The sequence below is a fragment of the Catharus ustulatus genome, chromosome 16 (assembly GCF_009819885.2).
Source record: "Catharus ustulatus isolate bCatUst1 chromosome 16, bCatUst1.pri.v2, whole genome shotgun sequence".
Taxonomy (NCBI): domain Eukaryota; kingdom Metazoa; phylum Chordata; class Aves; order Passeriformes; family Turdidae; genus Catharus; species Catharus ustulatus.
In genome coordinates, this window is record NC_046236.1 from 276,954 (window position 1) to 298,085 (window position 21,132).

The 21,132-nt window shown below is 43.2% G+C and overlaps 1 protein-coding gene across 3 annotated transcripts in view; it reads right to left on the bottom strand.

The window, feature by feature from the left end:
• Window positions 1–515: 515 nt before the first annotated feature.
• The window catches only part of CRAMP1 (cramped chromatin regulator homolog 1), a 59,593-nt gene continuing 38,976 nt past the window's right edge, over window positions 516–21,132 (bottom strand). For all 3 annotated transcript variants that reach the window (XM_033073745.2, XM_033073744.2, XM_033073743.2), the window contains exons 11-21: window positions 18,731–18,905; window positions 14,123–14,304; window positions 13,380–13,454; window positions 12,103–12,184; window positions 11,309–11,413; window positions 10,479–10,657; window positions 9,873–9,941; window positions 8,348–8,582; window positions 7,864–8,028; window positions 7,059–7,204; window positions 516–4,750 (exon numbers count right to left, since the gene is read on the bottom strand). In XM_033073745.2, the coding sequence (XP_032929636.1) occupies window positions 4,586–4,750; window positions 7,059–7,204; window positions 7,864–8,028; window positions 8,348–8,582; window positions 9,873–9,941; window positions 10,479–10,657; window positions 11,309–11,413; window positions 12,103–12,184; window positions 13,380–13,454; window positions 14,123–14,304; window positions 18,731–18,905 (1,578 nt within the window). In that variant the 3' untranslated portion in view covers window positions 516–4,585. The remainder of the gene's footprint in view (window positions 4,751–7,058; window positions 7,205–7,863; window positions 8,029–8,347; window positions 8,583–9,872; window positions 9,942–10,478; window positions 10,658–11,308; window positions 11,414–12,102; window positions 12,185–13,379; window positions 13,455–14,122; window positions 14,305–18,730; window positions 18,906–21,132) is intronic.

The following is a 21,132-nucleotide window of genomic DNA, read 5'->3' on the forward strand; positions in this document are numbered from 1 at the left end:
ATTACTGTACAACCTCCAGCTCTGAGTTTCTGCTTATCTGAAGGTGTGAATGGAAAAAAACTCCAAACCCCCAAGATATACACTACCATTTTTATTGTGCCTTCATGTTGGTGGTGAGTGGGACTTTGGTGGTTTTCTTTTCATTATTATCTCTTTCTCCCCCTTGTTACTAATGCCCATGGCTCCAGACATCCCATTCACGATAGCCAGCCTTCTAGTTTGCCACATTTTTGAAACTCACCATAAGCAGGTCCTACTGAGAATGGAAGCTATAAAGCAAAAACAACCCTACCAAAATTTTCTCTGATCATGGTGAGAATCATTAAAATTTTGGAATGGGAGACACCAGTGGGAGTTAGGCAACTGATTTCACTGCAATCAAACATTGAAAGGCTTAAGCCTTATGGACCAATCTTAACCCCCATCCCCACAAGGCCATGATCATGTAAATAAAGCTTAAATGAAAAAAACTGAGACGACATGAACAGCAAGGAATACACTGGACACAAGTTACATCAAGTATTAGTATGTATTTATGCACAAGAATAAAAACAGCTTTACAAGTTGAATTGGAAATTTAAACAGAAGAAGTTTAACAGCTTTTGTATATTATATTAAATAACCAAAACACCTTTTTCCAAAATTGGTAAAGAATAAATAATATAATTTACAGTATGGTACAAAAAATAATCAGTAAGGACAGGCATTTTGCTTTATACATACACTATATAGGTATATTTATAATCTATAAAACAAATTCACATCTCAAACAAGCCAGAAACCTTAGATGATATGGCTTAACTATTATTAAAAGAAACAGCATAAAATTTTGCTGTCAGAACCATAAGCTCTAAAGCAGTTATCATGTTTCAATAAGTAATGATAACTTATTGCCATAGTGCTTGCCAAGGTTTCACTTAGTTAACATTTACAAACTGCTGTGAAATTATCAGATTCAAAGGTTTGAAAAGGTTAAAAAAAAGTGCAGTACTTTCCTTATAAATGCATCTGAAGTCTGAGTGTAGAAAACAAAATGCAACTGAATTTCCACTCTGGGATCTGCTGTTAGTAAATGAGATATCTTTATAGGTTAGATTTGAATCAAGCTATTTAATTCAATTTAGAAATATAGGGGGTGTCAAAAAAAGGCTTAACAATGCTGTATGAAAAACAATTACTATTCCTATGCTTAGAAGATTCAGTGATACAGGATAAAATGGATTGTGTGAGTGATCAGGATGTAATACCCTGCACAGATCTCTGTCAGTGTTTGCACACACACCTGGGTGGCTCCAGCCTTGGGCTATGGTACTGCTCTGCACCCAGCCCATGGTGATGAGACACTGAATCTTCTGCCATTTACCTTGTCAACTACTCAGAACTGCCTTATGGTCACTGAGAGGGAAAAGCCTAGAGCAGCTAATCCTAGACCTGGAGGCTGTTTGTGTCCCTTAGCCCTCTCCAACACCTCACAGTGCCCCAGGAAGGTACTAACCTAATGAAGTCACTTCTACCTCAGAAATGATACTGTGTGTATTTCAGTGTCACTTGCTTGGATATCTGCTTAGCCTGACATTGTCCCTCATACAGATTTTGTTACTGCTGTTGGGGAAGCTGAAATAATTAAAATGGAAGAATTTTTGAGTATTACCATCTCCCCAGCTCCCCCATCTGCACACACACATGCACGTGTGTATGTATATACCACCTCCTTAGCAGTCTCAGGCACAAACTGATAATTACTAAAGCACAGTCACCTAAAATCTAGAGCTGGTCCAATTAGAGACATGTTTAAATGGCCTTTCACATAGTAAGGGTAACAAATACTGCATCAGTTCAGAATCACCACAATGATCTTAATTATTCTTAAGTTCTTCCCTTGTTCTCAAAGGGCTTTATTATCAAAAAGCAGTTTGCAATGCATTACATTTCTGAAATCAAATTCTGCTTCATAATGCCAACTTTTAAGGGCTGATGCCAAACACATTTCTAACCCAAACATTCTGAGTGTTGAACTGATTTCTGTAATTTACACTCCATTATTACTGAGTGGTACAAGCCCAATTGCAAAGGTTCAGGGTATTAGAAATTTTCTGATGTAATGACATCATCAAAAACAGCCACTTGTGCTGCCTTCATTCTGCAGTTGTGTCCTTCCCCCTAGGTGGTCTAAGGAAGGGCAGCTGACACCTCCTTGTACTGTAGGCAAAAAGTCTTCATGGATCAGGATGAATTGCTCTGCTCTCCATTCCTGTGGCAGGTGCAGCAACACTGGCCTTTATTCTAGGCAGCTTCAGAGCTAAACCCAGTGTCATACCCTCTGTGTTACTGGCATCAGTAGGGAAGATGAAACGTTTGTCAAGTTACAAATACACTGGAGACCCTCACATTACTCTTGCAATATTTAGAAGTTTAAGAATGACAGTTCAGATTTCTTTTTAGACAGTACTTGATTAGAATGTAACATATTTCCTCCTGCATGTTCTGTAATCCACAGCCATAGTAGGTGCCTTCTACTTCTGTCCGACAAATCTGAAGGATTTTTAGAGACATAGCATATAGAATAATCAGCATTAGTAATGGAGGAACCCAAAACCAAGAGGGAACAATCTGGGAAAGTCCAAACCAAAACATTAGCTAAATTCTAAGTAAAACTGAAAAGTTTTAGTGGTCTGGACTCTTGAGATTAATAGGTGTCCTCTCCATACCAAGGGGGAATGCTCAGAACAAAACAGGCCCCAGCATTCATTTCTGTGACAGCCTTCAACCTTTCCTATTCCAGGTTTATGTGATTACCTGACAATTCTGTCAAAATTCTCAAACAAGGCTCTTGTGTGCATCAGAAAATTTGTTCAATTTTCTCCTAATGACAGAAAACATAAGGCAAACTCCATAGAAGCTAAAAATTATCTGCCTAAAGCAGGGTGAAGGGACTGGGCAAACAGCAGAGTCAGTGCATTGACAGCAAGTTACAAGAGACTCCCAGTCACAGAAATGCCTTGTACAAGTAACTAAAGGCAGGCAGTACTACATCCACTAAGTATAGTGCAAGTTGGGAAATGAACCCATGATAACAGCCTACGGGATTGAGAAGGTTTGTTTATTCATTATTAATACAAAGTTGAAGTGTATATAGGAGCAGCCCCTTGAAAAAGTTCAGAGCTACTCACACCAGCCAACGGACATCCTCTAACTGAAGAAGCAGACAAATACTTGCAAAAGGAGCATAACATGGGTATTCAGGATAAGAAAGGAAAGAAGAAAGAAAAGAAAAGGAAATAAGAAGAGTCTCCTGAGTTATAAAGCTAGAATTGATGGACAATCAGCTCCCCAGAAATTAACTATGGATTTACTGTTAACTTGCTATCCTGTTGAACCCACTGGAATCAGTATCTGGGTTTTTCCTACAGTAAAACACAACATTAAATGCACAGGGATTTCAGAGAGGGAGTGCCAGACCCACTCATGCCTGGGAGTGACTGTAATGAAGAATGATGCTGAGGTACTACAGAGCACCCGGAGTACAAAGAGGAGAACAAAGAGGAAATAGGGAAGGACTAAGGGATTAAGCTAGGACTTTACACTTCTCTTCATGACACATAACCGATCTCAACTGCTTTAGCGCTAACCCAGTATTTGTTCCTACACATTACAATATTCTTTCCTATTTCCTCTCCCAGGTAAATCCTCAGGTTTTGTGAAGATGACAATATTTACATGTTTCCAGCAAAGCCAAGACTAATTATGACACAGCTTTCCTAGTGTAAGCTCTTTGGCCATGTTTCCAGACCTAAAAAGCAACTGTTCCTCATGGTGAGCAATAAAGCACTCTCCCACTCACAGGGTGAACTGTGCAATGTGCTGAAGAATCTCAAAGATTAGGAATATGAGTGCAGTCAGGGTGATGATGATGATGACTGTGATGTGATGGAGTTTAAAAGCAGAGGATCCAAGCAGCATGGAAGTAGGGCGGATCAGAGCTCCCCTACCAAACAAGCAACCAGGTGAGAGCCCAGCTGGAATGGTCAAAGAGCAAAAGGAACAGAGCGGTCTGTAAGAAGACAGCATTGAGTAGTGGCAGTGCCCTGGACAGAGTGCAAGAACTTCAGTTTGACTGAATGGTAAGAAGACTGCCAGCTAAGATGCGTCAAGATACACAATGGTTCCCCTACCCACCTTCATCCTCCACAACTTTCACATGGATCCAAAAGCACAGCATTTTGATCATTATGCAAACAATAATTCATAATACAGGAGCTTGTGGCAATTCCATCCCTACTTGAGCTGCCTGGTTAGGTTATTCCAAAGTACAAGTCCAGGACTGTCCCACAAACCTGCAATCTTACATTGCTGAGGCAGGGACACACTATCTCCTGTAATGTCATTCCATGTTCTGTAGTTGACAGAATATTGCACATTCCAGGATTTGCCAGTACTTCTTGAGACCTCTGAAACAAATGCTTCTCTGTTAGAAAGAAGCACGCAGGACAGGGATAACTCAGCCTCAGCTGCTGCCCTTGTCAAGTTCCAACTCTGCAAGCTCCATCTTAGCTGAACAGTCTGCACTAGTCTGCTGGTCATTCCCCTACTGTGACAGATCCCCAATCGGGGGACCACCACCTCCTCCATCAAACAGGATCTCCCTTCGAGTTGGCTCAGGTATCGACAGCTCCTGGGCAAGGTCATTAAACCGAGATATGTAATCTATACTGTTCTCATTCATCATGCAAGCCAGCTGGGAATCCACCACCTGGAAGAGACAATGAGAGAAGAGATGAACTACATGTCAGTGGCAATTTCATGGAATAACTGAGGTTGGAATGGACATTTTGAAAGCATTTTACCCAACCATCTCACTTGAGCAGGGTCAGCTGCCCTGAATGTTGTTGGGCAGGTGCTGAATTATGCCCATGCACAGACATTCAAAAACTCTCTGAGTACCCTGTTTCCATGACTGATTACCTCAAAATAGATCTCTTGTCTTCAGGTGGAATTTAATGTGTTTCAAATTTTGCTTGCAGCCTCTTGTCCTGAGAAGAGTCTGGCTCCCTCAGCTTCATTCCCAGCCTCTCCTCATATGAAAGAGACTTAATCTCACTTGACCTGAGCTAGAGAACAGCTCTTCTCATCCACAACTAAATGGAAACTTCCAAAAAATCTAATCACCTACAGTCTCAACAGGCCTTACCTGCTCCAATTTAGCATTAAGGTGCACAGCTAGATGATCTAAAGATAGTATCTCTGCCACAAGAGCTGCTCTCCTGTGCATGGAGGCTTACCCCATTTTCTTCTAAAGGGAGTTGGTAATATTGAGGGCTACAATGTCACTTCAAATCCATGCAAATAAATGATCATATATTTGTTTAATTAGAACACACTTTCACAGCTTCTCACCACCAAGCAAACAGAATCTTTACATTTATGCCAGAAGTGGACCTGTGTTTCAGGTCTGAAGCTGCCAAAGTCACACTAAATCAGCATTAGCTTGCAGCAGCTCCTAGTTACACAGTCTGTACAAAACCTCTTATCCAAACTCAAAGGGCAACAGAGAAATTACTCATTCCTTCCATGAGGCCAAGTCCCCAAGAAATTACAAGTTATGTGATGTTGTACTAAGTTAATAACCAAACTGTGGGATAACTGAGACTGAAAGGGACCTGAAGAGGTCTCTAATTCAACCACCTGCTCACAGCAGGTTCACCTATAAGGACAGACCAGCTCACTTGGAGCTTTATTGATGTAAGCCCTGGAAAGCTCTGAAGACAGACACTGCATAACATCTCCGGGCAACCTGTTTCCTTGCCTGCCTATCCTCAACATGACAAAGTTTTTCTACAGATGTAGCAGAACCTTTCTCAGTTCAGTTTTTGCTTGTTTCTCCCACCTCACATCACTGTTCTGTAAAAGGCTTACTGCATCTTCTCAATGACGTTACTGCAGGCACTGGCAGGCAGCAGGGTGCCTTGTGCCCTGAAGCCTTTTCTAGGCTGAACAAGCCTAGACATCACCCTTTCTTCACTGCCTGATCTTCTTGGTAACCGTCAGCTGAACTTGCTCCGGTTAATCTCTCTCCTATATATTGGGTGCTCAAAACTGGTAACAATATTCTAGATGTGGTCTTATAGCAGGTAGACTCTACTGCTCTACAGCGCAGATCATGGAAATGATAATTTCGTTCAATATCCTGGCCATGCTCCTATTAAGAACAGCTCATGACATTGTTGGTCCCCTTTGGTTCCACACCTTTGGATCTGCCCTGGATCACGCTCAGCTCATGTCTACTGGCATATCCAGGTACAGCAGAGCTGCTTCCCTGACAGCTAGTCCCCAGCTGATACTGCTTTGGGTTTATTCCTTAATCCCTTCCTAGGGCAGGACTTTGTGTTTTCCTTGTAAGCTTCATAATGCTCCTGCAGCTCACTCTTCCCATGCATCCCTCTGAAAGGGAGCTCTTCAATGTGTCACACTGTCCTTAAGTGTGTCACAGCCTTAAAAACTGCTGGGCTTCATTCTACCCTTTAAGAGTTCAAAACAAAGGAATAACTCTGCCAACAGAGACAGTAATTCAGTAGCACAGAATCTTCTGCCATCCTCTCAGGTGACTTAGTATTAGCCATGCCCTACTTCTTCCTTCTGGACCTATTTGTTTTTTCCTATCAGGCTTCCAGCTGTACTGTAGCATCACTCTTATTCTTTCTCTTATCTTTAGCACTTTTGGTTCTTGCTCTACAAAGCAGAACCACACACAACAGAATGATTAAATCTTTCTCTGTCAAAACAAAGGTATATCCAACAGGTGAATGCAACCTCCCTCAGCAAAAAACACCTGAGTTGAAGGCACTCACAGCAGCCTCTCATACCAGCTCTGGTGTTGGGTAATTACCCTCAGATAATTTTACATCTTTCTGTTATAACTGTAATCCTCTTCTACTGAGCTAAAGTGCAGGTGTCAAAGCAGCTCTGCCTTGGAAGTATCTCAGGAAGGTCTGAGGGACAGTACCCAGCAACTTCCAGCACTGCAAGAGGAAGCAGACTCTGAGTGTAATTTGCTGGCATACCTCTGCCACATCTGCCAGGGAACGCGACACAAAGGAGTCCCGTGAGTTTCCATCCAGCAGGCTGGGTCCCAGTAAGGAGGTGCCACTGGTGTTCCCAACTGGAGCTGGTAACATTTTTCGTCCCTTCTCTGGGGAGATGAAACTTGCTACAAAGAAAAAGCACATCAGTAAGTTACAGCACTGAGTGTTTTCAATTGAGAAGATAAAGAGAAGGACAAGGAAATTCAAAATGGAGGACAGATATATCCATTTCTTCCATCTTTAAAAAATTACGTGTTACCAGCATCGATACCATCACCACACTGCTAAGAGTAAGGAGACTCATTACACTGGCCCCATGAATTATTAATTAAAAAAAAAACCTCTCAACAACTAAACCTCAACCAAACCCAGTGAGTAACCTCATGTCTTTGAGATAGTACTTATCAAGCACACAACAAAGTCTGTTTTTCCACAAGCAGAGACAAAGACGTCTGTTAATTTTGGCACAACAGTCCAAATGTCTCACCCTGACTGATGAGTCAGGCTCCAAACAAACTACAAGGAACTGCCAAGGAATTACTTGTCCCAAGCTACGGGCCCCAGTCTAGCAACGGGATCTTTTCAGGAACAAACTTGCAAAGAGAGAGAAAATGTGCTCAAGACAACACTGTGGAAATGAAAACAAGAAGTATTTGGAACAATTCTACAAATGTCCTACTGGGTTTATAATTTCTCAAAGGATTCACTTCTGATAAACGATGTTGGGTTTTTTGTTAACAGGAAAGCACTTTTTGGTTGCACTTCTCTGCATCTGGACACTTACAAAACAAGCTGCTGAGGGAAGAATCTGTGGAGTCATTGGGGTACCACTGGGGATCATGGGTGGGAGACGCAATCCAGTTCTGCTGAGGACTACTGGATGGGGACGGAAGACTTTTGGAGCTGTCACTGCCATTAAGCTTTGCAGGAGAGAGAGAAACACCTTCACCTGTAAACCAATGTCGGGGATCATGAATTCAGTCAATATGGTAAAGTTACAGGGCACTGCACCAACTTTTGTTTAGAAAGGAAAGAAACCCCAAACAACAACAATAACCCCCTACCCCGTATTTGCTAGAAAATAAAAGCCAGGCACAGAAATTTATTTCCAACATATATTTGGAAACAAACAAACAAAAAATAAGCAACAAACCCACAAAAACTTCATAACCCAAGAACTGCTTTCTGGAAAAGTTTCTGCTGCTATGCAAGATGTCAAGGGTTTTTTTTCAAGTCAATAGGGAGACTTTAGCTAATCTCAGACTTACTGTACTGGCCAGAGCTGATGGCTATTTCGATGATGGAATCACTGATCTGAGTGGCAGGTTCCCCTTGGGAAAGCACATCTTCAGGTGGTCCAGGCAGGGAAATATCCAAGAGAGCAGAAACATTGGGAGGAGAGAGCCGAGTACTGGAAGCTTCTGATGAGGGAAGTGGAGTGGTGGACAGACCATTCTGGAGAGAAGTCTTGGCCAGTTCTGGCAGAGAAAGGACTGATGTACCCTGTTACAAGAAACAGAATTAACTATCCATACATTTATTAAGAACTTGGAAAACTAAAAAGCAACATTTTGGCTTTTAAATATCAGATTAAAACCACAATTTAAGGAAAAAAATCCAGTAGATAATATGCCAAAATTAGAGGAATATACTATTTAATAATAAATCTGTATTATTTTAATGAAAAGTACCTGTAAGCATATATATTCAGCCCATATCCTGCCAAATTATCCGAAAAACTATGAATCTGTAACATTCCAAAGAATATTTAAAACAGCCTACATAACAAAACAAGCCTAATCTTAAAATTAACATAATTTTTGATAAATTGACAATATAGTAGACAAAATATGTAATAGGTACGTATGAATTTGCCTTAGTATAGGCAAAAACCCTTTAAATGATGGAAGAGTATACAGGTATTTTAAACTGGTAACTCACATTTATTCACTTTTTACACCCAGACTTCCCAAAATTCAACTAATCTTTAAGGAGTTTCATTACCAGTACCTCATTGTAGAACTGTAACATTTTTTTCTGATGTAGTGTATACACAGCTATCCTAAGAGCAAGAACCAGAACCCAAGGCCCCATTACCACAAGAAATGCCTCAAAGGTTCATGTCCTAACATCTGTCCCATAATAAACTCTTAATCTCCTTTATGCTCTCCAATCATTTGGCCTTTTTCACATGCGGGCATCACAGGGAGCATGGAAAGTGCTTCCACTGAAGAAAAGAAGAAACTTAAAAATCCAGCACCAAGTTCTGAATCCCACTGGAGAAAGCCCGGGGACAGGATGACAACACTCCTACAATTTAAGTGCCATCACAGTTGCTCTTAAGTATCTGTCTATGCCTTACTGGATCCAGCACAATGAACAGTGAATCTCTGAAAAGGATGCTGATGCTACAATCACACTTTCAGTCCTAATACTCCTCCTTTAGTGACATGGAGGCAGCAGTACTGCAAACTGCTGAAATCTCTCCTTGCGATGTCTAAAAGACACACACAAATAGAGCGATTATGAACTCCTCCACTCTGTTAAGAGATATGGTAAAACTTGTTTGTCCTTCACAGGTCACTTTGATTTTAGGCAACAGCACACACACATATTTAAGCAGCTTTCCTAAATTTCTTTCAATTTCTTCAGATACTAGTGATTTCATTTCCACTAGACAGTACCAGAGGTGCACAATTCCCTGGGAGTAGAGAGTTTTAACTAGCAATACCAGAGGTATTTTCACAGAAAATTACCCATTCCAGAGCACTGCTCCCTCAGCACACACTGTACCTGGAAGCCATCTTGCTCGGGCCGGGTCGGCAGGCTGATGTATGGCACACGGCACCCCGGGGCTGAGCCCTGTAACCACAACAGAAACCACGTGAGTGACTAGCCAGGGAGGGAACAGATAAAGGCCTATCACCATTTATCCATGCTCATCATACATCTCATGTCATTCAAAATTGTCCATCAACTCCCTGAGAACATGACATGGACTAACATGTACCTGGGTCTCAGTGAAAGAAACAGCAAGGAGAAATTACAGTTTCCATTCCAAATACAATCCCAAAAGTCCATGTTTTGCACCAGTTCCCCTCCTGAATTTCTGAAATTCCATCATTTCTTTTCAAACCAGATTTCTGGACAGCCAAGTTCAATGCTCTACCAGCTGCAAACCATTTTACAGGATGGAAATTCATTCAATGAGATGATGATTTGATCCCTCAACCCCAAATACACACTACACAACACAGACTCAGTCTGCCACAACAGCAGTGTCTAACAGCAAGCCCCAGGAGAAAGGTCACTGAGGAGTCATAATAATACAGCTTTTTTATACGATGAAAGAGCAAGACAGTTAAGCACTTGAAAAAAGCTCATTTAAGAGCTTCTGACCTCCACAGCAGTGATGGAGCCTCCATTCTGATGTGCTGCTCCTGGCTCCTGCCCTGTCACCACCGTGGGCACTGCATCCGGCGACAATGGAGACACGCCTGGCAAACCATCTGCATCCAGGACAGGCATGGGACTACCAGGGATAATGCCAGCACTTTTCGCTGCCAAGTCAATAGCACCTTGTGTGAAACAAAAAACCAAAAAACATATTACAAGATTCTTCATTTTGTTATGATTCTCGAAAAGATGATTTTTTTAAACTTACCCAGAGTCAAAACTCAACCCATGTAAAAAAGCAGCAATGGTAATGATCTGATAATCTTGGTCAGCTGCTTCTCTACACCAAGGGTAACATTGCTTTTAGCTGAAATGTTTAACTTTTCTGCCCTATTCCAATCTCTTATTAGGTATATCAAAATAGTTGAGAAACATCCTGGTTCTCTTCCCATCCTTTTCTTATATTTTTTTTCTTTTTTGTCCTCCAAATTGGTAAGTATTTTATTATGCAATTTCCAGAAATTTCCGATGGGTTACTAGAGGAGCTCTAGAAACAATAGAGCCTTATTTTGTTATCTTGCCTCTGGCAGCCATGTAGACTCAATAAAAAATATAAGTTGTTGCAAGGGTTAACCTCACCCAGATCTTTAAAAATCCACTTCAGCTATCTGAAAGTCTTCTCATCTCAAAAGAATCCTCTGGGTAAAACGTAGATGCAGTCACTGTTTTCACTTCATTAATAGTTCTAATTATGGAACCCATGCTGCTGTGAGACAGTATCTGCCTGGAGGACACCAGGCACGGCTTTTATTGCAGAATTCAGAATTACTTACTAGACAGATGGTTGGTGGTCTGTGTTGGAAGAACTTTGGGCACAATTGGACGAGAAACAGCAGCTTTAGTCAGCGAGGACTGGATTGGCCGAAATGAACCTCTCCCTGGGAGAAAGCATTAATACCTTTCAGGCAAATGAAATCTAACACCTTTAAAGCGGAACACAACACAGTTCAACAGAAACAAATAAATTCTAAACAGCAGCAAACTGCAGGAATGCAAGTAGTGGAGCTGATGGAATAGAGCTAAACCAGTGATTGAGGTAAGCAGTGTCTTGCTGCAGACACACAACAGCAAGTGCTGCTGTGCTACTGGAGCTGCTCTCCTACTGTCAGTGAAGACTACCCTTCAGGTCGCAATGCCGGCATTCATGGCGGATCACCTGTACTATTACTGTACTCAAGAGTGTACCAGCAGAAAAGGACATATGGGCAGTGGATTGCTTATGCTGTATAAAATTTAGACAATATCCCAGGTACTAGAGAAAGTCCAATATAAAATCTAGACGCATTATTATATCCTACAGAACAAAAATTCCTGTCTAAGTATTTTATTCCAAATTTTGTCTTCTTGCTGAGAACTCCTTGCTCTTCTGTGATTTCAGTCTTGGAAAATTGAAGAAAAAAATTTTTATCAAAGCACAACTTGCTTAACAATGATCCAGGTGAGCAATCCCATCATTCTGCAGGCTGGTGACACTCCCATTTTGAAAGAGTATTTTTTAGTTTTTAGAAATTACTTCTTTATGCAGTTTTAAGGGACACTTTTCAGTTTATTGAAGTGCTGGACTCACCTGTAATGGATGAGTTGGATAAGATAGAAAATGAACAGACATGCTGGGATGGATTTCCAGATGGCCGGGGGAGCAGTGTTCTCTATGTGAGAGAAACAATAAACCAGAACAGATTTGACCACACACGGCGGGTAACACTCATTGTATAAGTTGCAGAAAGTCACAAGGCCTACCAGAATAAGCAGAATATTTCTGTGGCATTACTATCATGCACCAGATACAGTAATTGGATCAGTGTGCTCTTGAGAAAAAAGCTACAGACAGGAATGACATGTTTTCTCTGTAAACTACTAAAAGAAAGTATTTCCACATGGAAAATTCTCAGAGAAAGGCTAACTAGAACTATAATCCTCTCTGATTATACTTGCAGTGATTTTTAAACCTCTGTCAGAATTATAGCGGTGATCTTAAGCTTGGGACCTACTCTGTGTACAAACTGATCTGCCCTTAAAATTCAGCAAGTGTGGATGAGGGAGATCAGCTGGGTGTACTTGGGAGCTCTTAAAACACATGGAATTGCCCAGATCTGAAGATCCCAGGATCAAAAAATAGTCTGGGGGTAATTTTCGTGTCCCCTACTCCTATACAAAACACAAGAGAAAAAAACGGTATAGTGAGTAGGTTACTATTATTTATGTTTCAGGTTTCTTTTTCTCACCTGCCTCTGGGGTCCCAGTGACACATACCTTTTCCCAGGGTTATCAGAGTAGTCTGAAGGAGGGTAATGCCTCTGTGTCACCAAAGCACCATAACAACAGGCCACTCCTTCCATACATCTCTTTCCAAGCCCTTTTTTTTCCCCAGGAATCACTGCTCTTTCAAAATATGTTATGGCTTATTTCACTACAGAGGCTTAATATCCACCACAGTTTAACATCCACTACTGAGCAGGAAGCAGGAAAAGGATATAAAGGAATATTTTGTTGTTAAGAGGGCTGCCAGCATAGGACAGCACATGGACACACTACCTATGACTCAGTGCCAGAAGGCCCAGGTAGCAGAACCTGCTTCCAGGTTCCAGAACCCTCTTCCAGCAGCTTTTTTATTTTTCCAAACTACCTTAGGCACTGGACTTCCACTGTTCTTGATATTCCTCATACAGGGAATGTAACATGGTTAGTTACACTAGCGACTGAAGTGTTTGCTCCTTCATAATTTCAGCTTCACATTTCCAGTGGATGCATAAGGGAAATTCAATTTTTTATTTGTTATGTGCAAATCACTACAGCCTTACTGATACTCAGGGAGTAAAACAGGCATTTATACTTTGCTCTGACCTGTACTACCAGTGGCTTCCGCAAGTGCCTGTTCCGTAACTTCCTGGGCTTCGGCAAGAAGAAGTCCGACTGCATCTGGACAACAACAGGAAATGCATTACAAATATTTTAAACATCCAGACACAGAATAAATTGTATCCCTCAAATTTTTATTTTCAATAAAGATGAATTAAGAGTTAACTAAAATACTGTGTTTTGTTTCAGATAGCACAATATCCTTTCTGCTGGAGTCAGAATATTTTCCACCAAGAATGTATGTTTTCTTCTTTTTTTATGGAGAAAAAGCTTTATCCCCAAAAAGCCATTTCATTACCAGCTACTTCAGCTTCCTACAAAATTCTCACTGAGATTGTGTACATAAAAATTAGAATTTGACTTGAATGCAGCAATGAGGCTGTGTTAAAATTAGTTACACATCAGAAGGGGATCAGTTTTTGCTAAATCTGGCACATAAATTGTCGGAGCAATTTAATTAGACAGAAAATTCATGTCATTGGGCTGTGTGATGGCATTCTGATTTGAATTACCTGAATTACCTGAACAGGTACTGTCAGTTCAAAGTACAGATACACAGTCAAAATCTGACTCACCTCAGTTAATACAATGTTAAACTTGAGCATGATAAGAAGCACTGCTTCACAAGGCAGCCCATACTTTCTGATTAATTCAGAATCACTGTGATACCTCCTGGAAGCTGGCTCATGCACACCATGCAGCATTTTCTATTCAGCCATCTCACTTACACTGATGGTGTCCAGGTGCTGCCGGAAAGTCAGCTCAGCTTCCTTGCTGGGTAGGAACAGCTTCCCATGGCGGCTGTTGGGGGGCAGGGTTGTAGGGACTGCAAACAGTCCACTGTCGGCCTCAGTGCTCCCAGAACTTGAAGGACTAGCCACCAAGAGAGGTCTAGGGAGATTTCTTAAACCTAGATTTTTAACAGCAATTTAAATGAAATAAAGTGAAAACAAAAAGGAAATAACTGTTTAGTAACTGAAGGATCATAGAGAGCTGAGACTTAAGGGATCCTGGCTCTGTCACCAGCTGTTTCCAAAATCAGGAATCTTTTCATATTTCAGTTGTCCCACCTGAAAACTGACAGTATTAACCTGCTATGGATACCACTAATATTCACCTGCTTTGAAATTCTTGGAAGTAGGGGATTAAAATGCAATTTTACACTACTTAAGAAACTAGAATTGAAGCCCTGTTTTCAGCCCCACATAGACCATGACAATCAGTTTATTTGTTCAGCTTGTAGGCATACCTGAGTGTGTATCCCAGTAAACAAACTATATCCACCATTTCTTATGTAGGGGAAGATAATACAAACACAGAGTCATTTTACAGTGTTTATGATTTATTTACACTCCCCATCCCTGCTTTCCCTATAGTAATTTGAAATGCAACCCCAATAAAATCAATCTGGTGATGGAGTGGAGATGAATTTACCAGAAGACCTTCCCAAAGATGGACTGTCTTCAAAATACATTTGGCACAATGAAATAATGGTAGCTTGTCCGAGTAAAACTTAAAAATTATATGGTAGGATTTCCCTCTACACGCAGTCAGCTTGGATGAAAGCCAGTAATGTTAGCTCATCACTCTAAGGTATCCAAGATGTGCCTTTGTCCACACAGGTGCTTTACAGCACCAGTTAACCCAGTTAGCCTGATTGTGGGTTCACTGCTTCTCAGAGCAGGGGTGTGAAAAGGACTGCCTAAGAATTACAACTGGTCCCAGTAACCCCAACACCATCACAAACTTTCCTGAAGTCATAAACATGTTGTGGCAAATGCAAATGGGCTGAAGCACAGAAACAAAATTCTTGGCCTGCATGGTTGGGGCTCACAGGTTACAGCAGCTGTACCTCCAATTAAAGAAAAGGCAATTCATAATCATTCTCTATCTTATAATCATAGAATCCCATGACTGGTTTTGGGTTGGAAGGGACCTCAAAGCTCATCTCATTCCACCCCCTGACATGGGCAGGGACACTTTCACTATCTCAAGCTGCTCCAAGCCCCATCCAAACTGGCCTTGAACACTCTTAGGGATCCAGGGGCAGACACAACTTCTCTGGGCAACATGTGCCAGGGCCCCACTGCCCTGGCAGGGAAGAATTTCTTCTTAATGTTTAATTTAAACCTATAGTGGCAGGATGGCACAGAAAATTTTCAGTAAATACAGTAATTTCATGATTACAAGCTGCACGGAGTATAAGCCGCACTTCTGGTGTGTCAGCAACGTTGATGTCTTTGTCAATAAACAAGCCCCAGTTGGTTATTAGCCGCACTTTCGTTCGCGACGAACTTTCACAAAGTTGTCATTTAGTAACAGAATCGTGGGATCTCCGGGGCTTACTGGCAGGTGCTGACCTTGGAAACATTATTTCCAAGTGAAAAAAGACACAGACAATAGCTGCTGCAGTGTTCCCTGCAAGTTTTATCGACAAGCCGAAAAAGACATGAACAATAGTGTGGTCATTTTGCGAGCATTCCCAATGGATCCGCGTTGCCCTTAAACAGCTGCTCAGCTGCTCCTTCGTGCCGGCACAGCCACCCTGCTCATCCATGCGAGCACAGCCTGGCCCGGCCCCTCCCCTGATCCGCGCGGTCACGGCCCGGCCCCTCCCCTCATCCGCGCCAGTCCAGTTACGCCCCCCCCCCATCCACACCAGCCCAGCCGCCCTGCTCATCTGCGCGAGCACAGCCAGCTGCGCAGCCGCACAAGACTGAAAACGCTTTAAAAAATACAGAGAAATATCACACACTTTTATCAAACTTTTAAACAGCTTCATTTTTCATTCATCAGCCGTTTCATCAGCGGCTTCATCTTCCATGAAACCTTCGAACTCTTCGTCCTCTGTATCGGAAATCAGCAGTTGGGCTATGGGGGCATCCAGCAAAAACCCGAACCCACATCGCCCGTATCTTCACCATCAGAGTCAACAATTTCGGTACTCTCGATGGCATTGCTGGTCAGTCCAGGAATGATGTCGGCTTTGGCAAACCCTCAGATGATAGTTGTGGCAGTTACTTTACCCCAGGCATCTAGTATCCAATGGCAGACAGTAGCGTAACTTGCTCGGCGCAGTCTCCCGGTCTTGGTGTAGGAATGCTCTCCATCTACCATCCAGTTTTGCCAAGAAGTCGCAGTTTAGCCTTGAAGGAACGAATGACACCTATGTCCAGAGGTTGCACTTATTTGGTCAAACCACCTGGTACCACAGTAAGCTCCAAGTTCATCTTTTTCACCATGGCTTTCACACTTTCGGTTTTGTGTGCACGCATGGAATCAAAGATCAGCAGTCCTGGCAACTGATTAAAGAACCTATCTGGTCCGCGAGCATAAACTTCCGTTAGCCAAGTCCGCATTACCCGTTCATCCATCCAGCCTTTTGGATTCACGGCAACATTTATTCCCTTTGGAAATTTGTCTTTAGGGAGTGTTTTTCTTTTAAAAATCACCATTGGGCGTAATTTCTGCCCAGCTGATGAAATGCCGAGGACGACTGTAAATGATGTCTTTTCATTCCCTGTGGTTCTTACTGGAACCATTGATGTTCCGGTTTGCTCCACGGTTCGCATCAGCGGCATATCGAATGTCAGGGGGACTTTGTCCATGTTGATTATACAGTGTGGCTGTATTTTTTTTTTCAGAGATCTTGCTTTTGCAGTAACTCCAGAAGGTGGCTAACTTTTCCTCGTAGTCCGCTGGCAACTGCTGGGACACTGTGGTCCTTGTACGGATAGAGAGCTGCTGTCTTTTCATGAAACGAAAACATCAAGACGCTCCTGCTTTAAATTCTTCTATATGCAATTCATTTGCAATTGCTTTGGCTTGTATCCAAATGGCAACAGTACATAAACTTCGGCCAGCTGCCCTTCGCTCAAAAATCCAGCAATAAAGTCTGTCTTCCAGCCTTGGCCATCTTGCTTTTCTGCCACGGAAACTCTTCTTTGTCTTTCTTGTAAGACGAAGTTCGTCCTCCTGCTGTCTCCATCTGCGTACCATGCATTCATTAATGCTGAATTCTCTAGCTGCAGGTCTATTCCCATGTTCTTTAGCATAGTCAATGCTTTCAATTTAAACTCAGTGTCGTACGCTATGTCCGCAGCCATGCCGAGGTAACTCGCCGAGGTAACTCACCCTGATAATACCCCCCGCCCCTCAGTAATGCCGTCATCCACAGGCAGGCAAGAAGTTGTTCTCTGATTGGTTCATCGCCGGAACAACGGGAAACATTTATTTCAAACCATTTTTGGCTGGGACAGGACCGGTGCGGTACAAGGTAAGGGCAGAGCTCACATTTTTGTTAATAAATTAGCCGGTCCGGATTACTAGCCGCACTTCCGGGTTTGCACTAAAATTTTAGTCAAAATGGTGCGGCTTGTAATCATGAAATTACTGTATTTATCAATTATTTTACACCAGGAATTTACTTGCCTGTTTTGTAAGCTGATACTCTCTTGAGATCTCCCACCCTGAGCCAGTCAGTATGTGCTAGTTCAGGCTGGGAAGGGGTTAATTTTCTTCAGTGGCAGTTTTGGATTTGTATTACAAACAGTGCTCATAACTGAGGGATGCTTTAGTTACTCCTGAGCAGGACTTACACTGGTCAAGGCCTTTCCTGTTCCTCGCCCCACATTGCCAGAGAGGGGGCTGGGGATGCACATGAAACTGGGAGGGGACACAGCCAGGACAGCTGACCCCAGCTGACTGCAGTGATATCCCATACTATGAGGGATCATGTGTAGCATACAGAACTACGGGAAGAAGAAGGAAGGGGTGAACATTCAGAGTGAGGGTGTTTGTCATCCCAAGTTACTGTTACATATGATGGAGCCCTGCTGTCTTCAGGATAGTTGAACACCTGCCTGCCCAGGGGAAGCAGGGAACGAATTCCTTGTTCTGATTTGCATGCATGGCATTTGCTTCCCCTAATAAACTGTTTAGATTTCAAACCATGAGTTCTCTCACTTTTACTCTTCCAGTTTTCCCCTATCCCATCTGAGGGGAGTGACTGAACAGCTGCATAGGACTGAGTTGCTGGCTAGGGTTAAACTATGACACACCTCCAAGAAACACAAGCATCTTCTCTAAGAGTGACTAAGGAGAGTTCTTCTGTATTGTGAACTGCATTACTGATGTGCACTGTTATTCAAGATTCAAAGCAACACTGGACTTAGGACAATTCTACAGCAAATTAACACACACCAATGTTCTCAGACAGTGATGTTCCTAAGAGTAAGAGCATTCCTCCTTCCAGTGTTCCATCACTGGGAAGTTCTCATCATGGTGAGAGGTATTAGTAAGTTGATTTCATCAAGTGGATTTTTAGGAATACTCACCTGAGGAGCTGGAAGCAGCACCAGAAGAAAAAGTCTTGTTGCGAAGGGCAGACTGATTCCGTGTGCAGCCTGGACTCCTGGTGTTGATGGCAATCACCTTTCCCGGGGGAGTCAGGGACTGCTCCTCCTGAGCAAGCTTTATAGGTGATGTCGCAATGGAGCTCATCTCGGGCATCTGAAAATGCACATTAAATGAACACTGTGTGCTGGTAAAACAAATGTATTGTGAATCTCACTGTACTTAGGAAGCCTTAAAATTAAAATCTGATATATTACAATACCTTAAAGTACTCTAAGCAATACCTTCCAGTGGGAGTGAGGAGCAGCTGAAATTAACTTCCTGCCCATTTAGTAGTGTTGGATGTCACCAATTCAATATATTAATTTATGTTACAATTGGGTTAACACTCAACAAATTTCACACAATGAGTTGGATCACCATGGGAGAGAAAGAAAGAGAAAAAAAAGGTGTTGGTTTTAATTCAGTGCAAAACTATTTTTCATAAACTCCATCCAGATGATTGCTGTGGTGAGAAATACATCCTGACAAAATCTTTTTAATTCTCTCTTAACGCTAATCAAGTACAGTTTTGAAGTTTTCCCTTCCCTTCTCTTTCACACTATAACACAGCACCAAGAAGAGACACATGCACTTCAATAATTTTCCAGGCCTATCCAGTTGTTTCATTAAGTAGTTTAAACTGTTTTCTAGAAAACCCTCTCTTTTTAAGGAATCTGTGTGCAATCACAGGCTTAAAATTACATTCCTTGCTCAACTGCAATGCCATTTCACAGTTTGTTTTATGCTGATGGTTTTCATTTAAGGAATGAACCACAGAACAGCTGGCTGCTTTGGTTGTTACAGGTTATCTGGAGAAAACAGCAGGCATACACATAATCAGTCCTTCCTCATAAAATACAGTAATTTCACGAATACAAGCCGCACCAATTTGACCAAAATTTTGGTGGAAACCTGGAAGTGCGGGCAATATTCGGGGGCGGCTGATAGATGAACAATATTCTAAAAGCTGCCAACACGGAAGTGAGAGCCCGCGGCAGCCCCAAGCCAAGCTGGAGCCCGGCCAGCCCCGGCAGAGGTGGGAAAGCCTGGCAGAGGCGGGGCCAGCAGTGCAGGGGGCAAGTGGCTGAGCCTGAGCCAGCAGGGTGGGGCAGGGGGGGCGGCAGAGCCTGGGCTAGCAGGGCGGGGGAGCCTGGGAGAACTGGGGCTAGCAGTGCAGGGAAGCATGGCAGAAGCAGGAAGCCCGGCGGGTGGGGCTGCCTGGCAGCGGGGGAAGTCCAGCAGAATCGGGGCCAGCAGGTGGGGGAGCCCGGCGGTGCGGGGGCCTGCAGTGCCGGTCAGGGCGAGCAAACGCAGACGGGAGGGGGTGGCCGGCGAGCCTGGCGGCGGCGGTGGCCATCCCGCCGGCAGGGCGAGCAAACGCGGTGCGGGGCGAGCGGCGAGCCCGGCGGCGGCAGCCGCCCCGCCGGGAGGGCGAGCAAACGCGGCGCGGGGCAGCCGGCAAGCCTGGCAGCGGCAGCGGCCCCGCCGGCAGTGCAAGCAAACAGGTGTGGGGCGGTGCTGACGGGAGAGGGGGGCCAGCGAGCCCGGCGGCGGCGGTAGCACCACCCGGCCGGCCCCGCCGAGCCGTGGCGCTGAGCTGGGCCACCCGGCCCCGTCGGCAACCATGAGCGGGTCGAGCCTGCCTGGCCCCGCCTCGGGCCAGTAAACCCCGCTATGCCGCGATCCTGTTACTAATTGGCCAATTTGTGAAAGCTGCACGCAGATTCTCGGTACGAATGAAAGTGCGGCTAATATTCGGGGTGCGGCTTATTTATTGACAAAGACAGCAACATTGTCGACGCACCGGAAGTGCGGCTTATACTCCGTGCGGCTTGTATTCGTGAAACTACTGTACCCTGTGGCAAAAACATCACGTTTCCTGTCATTATTTGATGAAATGCAACTTTTAAGACATGTACAGTGCTTTCAGTGAGGCAGTAAATGTCTTCCTGGTCTTTGCAATATCAGTGCTACAATGTTCATGCTGCAAGGAGAGTATGTTTTTCTGAAATGAGAATGAAGTGGCATTTGAAAAATGAAAGGTTGTGTTCCTTCTTTTTGCTGGAATGTACAATATGGTACATATCCTTAAAGAGCTCCTTTATTGTTCAGTAGTACTATACTTTAAGACAGCCAAGAGCGTGAAAGAGACAGGAAAACAAGTGTAAATCCTAACAACTGGCTTCTTTCCCTCTTCAATTCCTCCCCTCCCAGGGGTGTCAGGGATGCCCTTCTTTATAGTTTGTGCATGTCATGCCTAGCTGTCACCTGTGTAACCAGAAGTAAAAGTAAGCGCCAAAGAGGAGACAGTACAGTAATTTCATGATTACAAGCCGCACTG